Raw genomic sequence first — 1,642 nt, 5'->3', positions numbered from 1 at the left:
CCCAGGCTGGAGTGCAGTGGCGCGATCTCAGCTCACTGCAAGCTCCGCTTCCCGGGTTCACACCATTCTTCTGCCTCAGCCTCCCGAGTAGCTGGGACTACAGGCGCCCGCCACCTCGCCCGGCTAGTTTTTTGTATTTTTTAGTAGAGACGGGGTTTCACCGTGTTAGCCAGGATGGTCTCGATCTCCTGACCTCGTGATCCACCCGTCTCGGCCTCCCAAAGTGCTGGGATTACAGGCTTGAGCCACCGCGCCCGGCCTGTTTTTTTTTTAGAGTCAGGATCTCGTTCTGTCGCCCAGGCTGGAGTGCAGTGGTGTGGGGATCACGGCTCACTGCAACCTCCACTTCCTGGGGTCAAGTCATCGGGCAGCCTCAGCCTCCTGAGTAGCTGAGAGTAGGTGCCCCACCACCACTCCTGGCTTTTTTTTTTTTGGTAGAGACGGGGGTTTTACTATGTTGCCCAGGCTGGTCTAGAACTCCTGGGCCCAAGCGATCCTCCCGCCTCAGCCTCCGACAATGCTGGGGTCACAGGCGTGAGGCTCCCCGCATCTGGCCTCCTTTCCAGTGCTTATGTCTACAGTTGCTCCTCCTGGTCCAATTGGATTGGCAGATGTCGCCATAGGATGTCAAATAGCGAGGAGCAGGGAGCGTTTTTGCTTTCTCCCGTCCTTGGTGGCAGCAGCTCGGTCCGGCTGCGGGGCCGAGCCCGTCTCTCAGACAAGGAAATTGGGGCCCGAGAGGTGAGCCGGTCCCAGAGGCAGGGCGAGGGGCAAGCGGGAGTGGGGTTTGCAGCGGACCCAGCCCTGCCTCCCCCCTGCAGGAGATCGTCAACTTCAACTGCCGGAAGCTGGTGGCCTCCATGCCACTGTTCGCCAACGCTGACCCCAACTTCGTCACGGCCATGCTGACCAAGCTCAAGTTCGAGGTCTTCCAGCCGGGTGACTACATCATCCGCGAAGGCACCATCGGGAAGAAGATGTACTTCATCCAGCACGGCGTGGTCAGCGTGCTCACCAAGGGCAACAAGGAGATGAAGCTGTCCGACGGCTCCTACTTCGGGGGTGCGCTGGAGCGGGGCGCGCCTGGTGGGGAGGGGGCACGCGCCCCCCGCGGTGTGCAGAGCCGGGGGGCTGCGGGCTGCGGGCTGCGGGCTGGGCTGGGCTGGGGCAGGCACCAGGGAGAGCCTGGGTGGGAAGCGCCCCCGCTGGCCAAGGTGCAGAGGCCGGGCCGTGTGCCTGGGCGGGGAGGGCCGCGGTGCCCGCCCCGTCCAACGCCCCTGCCCGCCACGTGCAGAGATCTGCCTGCTCACCCGGGGCCGGCGCACGGCGAGCGTGCGGGCCGACACCTACTGCCGCCTCTATTCGCTGAGCGTGGACAACTTCAACGAGGTGCTGGAGGAGTACCCCATGATGCGGCGCGCCTTCGAGACGGTGGCCATCGACCGCCTGGACCGCATCGGTGAGCAGGCCGGGGGCGTGGCCGGGGCAGGAGGGGTGTGGCTGAGGGTCGGGGGCGTGGCCAGGGCAGGAGGGGTGTGGCTGAGGGCCGGGGGCGTGGCCGGGGCAGGAGGGGTGTGGCCGAGGGTCGGGGGTGTGGCCGGGGCAAGAGGGGTGTGGCTGAGGGTCGGGGGCGTGGCTGAGG

General features: G+C 65.7%; 1 protein-coding gene across 1 annotated transcript in view; it reads left to right on the top strand.

Annotated features, from left to right (window-relative positions):
- Window positions 1-818: 818 nt before the first annotated feature.
- Window positions 819-1,642, top strand: part of LOC112612309 (potassium/sodium hyperpolarization-activated cyclic nucleotide-gated channel 2) — a 4,218-nt gene continuing 3,394 nt past the window's right edge. Inside the window, exons 1-2 of the mRNA XM_025366694.1 lie at window positions 819-1,062; window positions 1,295-1,459. Coding sequence (XP_025222479.1) covers window positions 861-1,062; window positions 1,295-1,459 — 367 coding nt within the window. The 5' untranslated portion in view covers window positions 819-860. The remainder of the gene's footprint in view (window positions 1,063-1,294; window positions 1,460-1,642) is intronic.

Source organism: Theropithecus gelada, chromosome 19 (genome assembly GCF_003255815.1).
Source record: "Theropithecus gelada isolate Dixy chromosome 19, Tgel_1.0, whole genome shotgun sequence".
Lineage (NCBI taxonomy): Eukaryota > Metazoa > Chordata > Mammalia > Primates > Cercopithecidae > Theropithecus > Theropithecus gelada.
The sequence above is the reverse complement of the archived record's forward strand: the minus strand, read 5'-3'. Positions and strand labels throughout refer to the sequence as shown.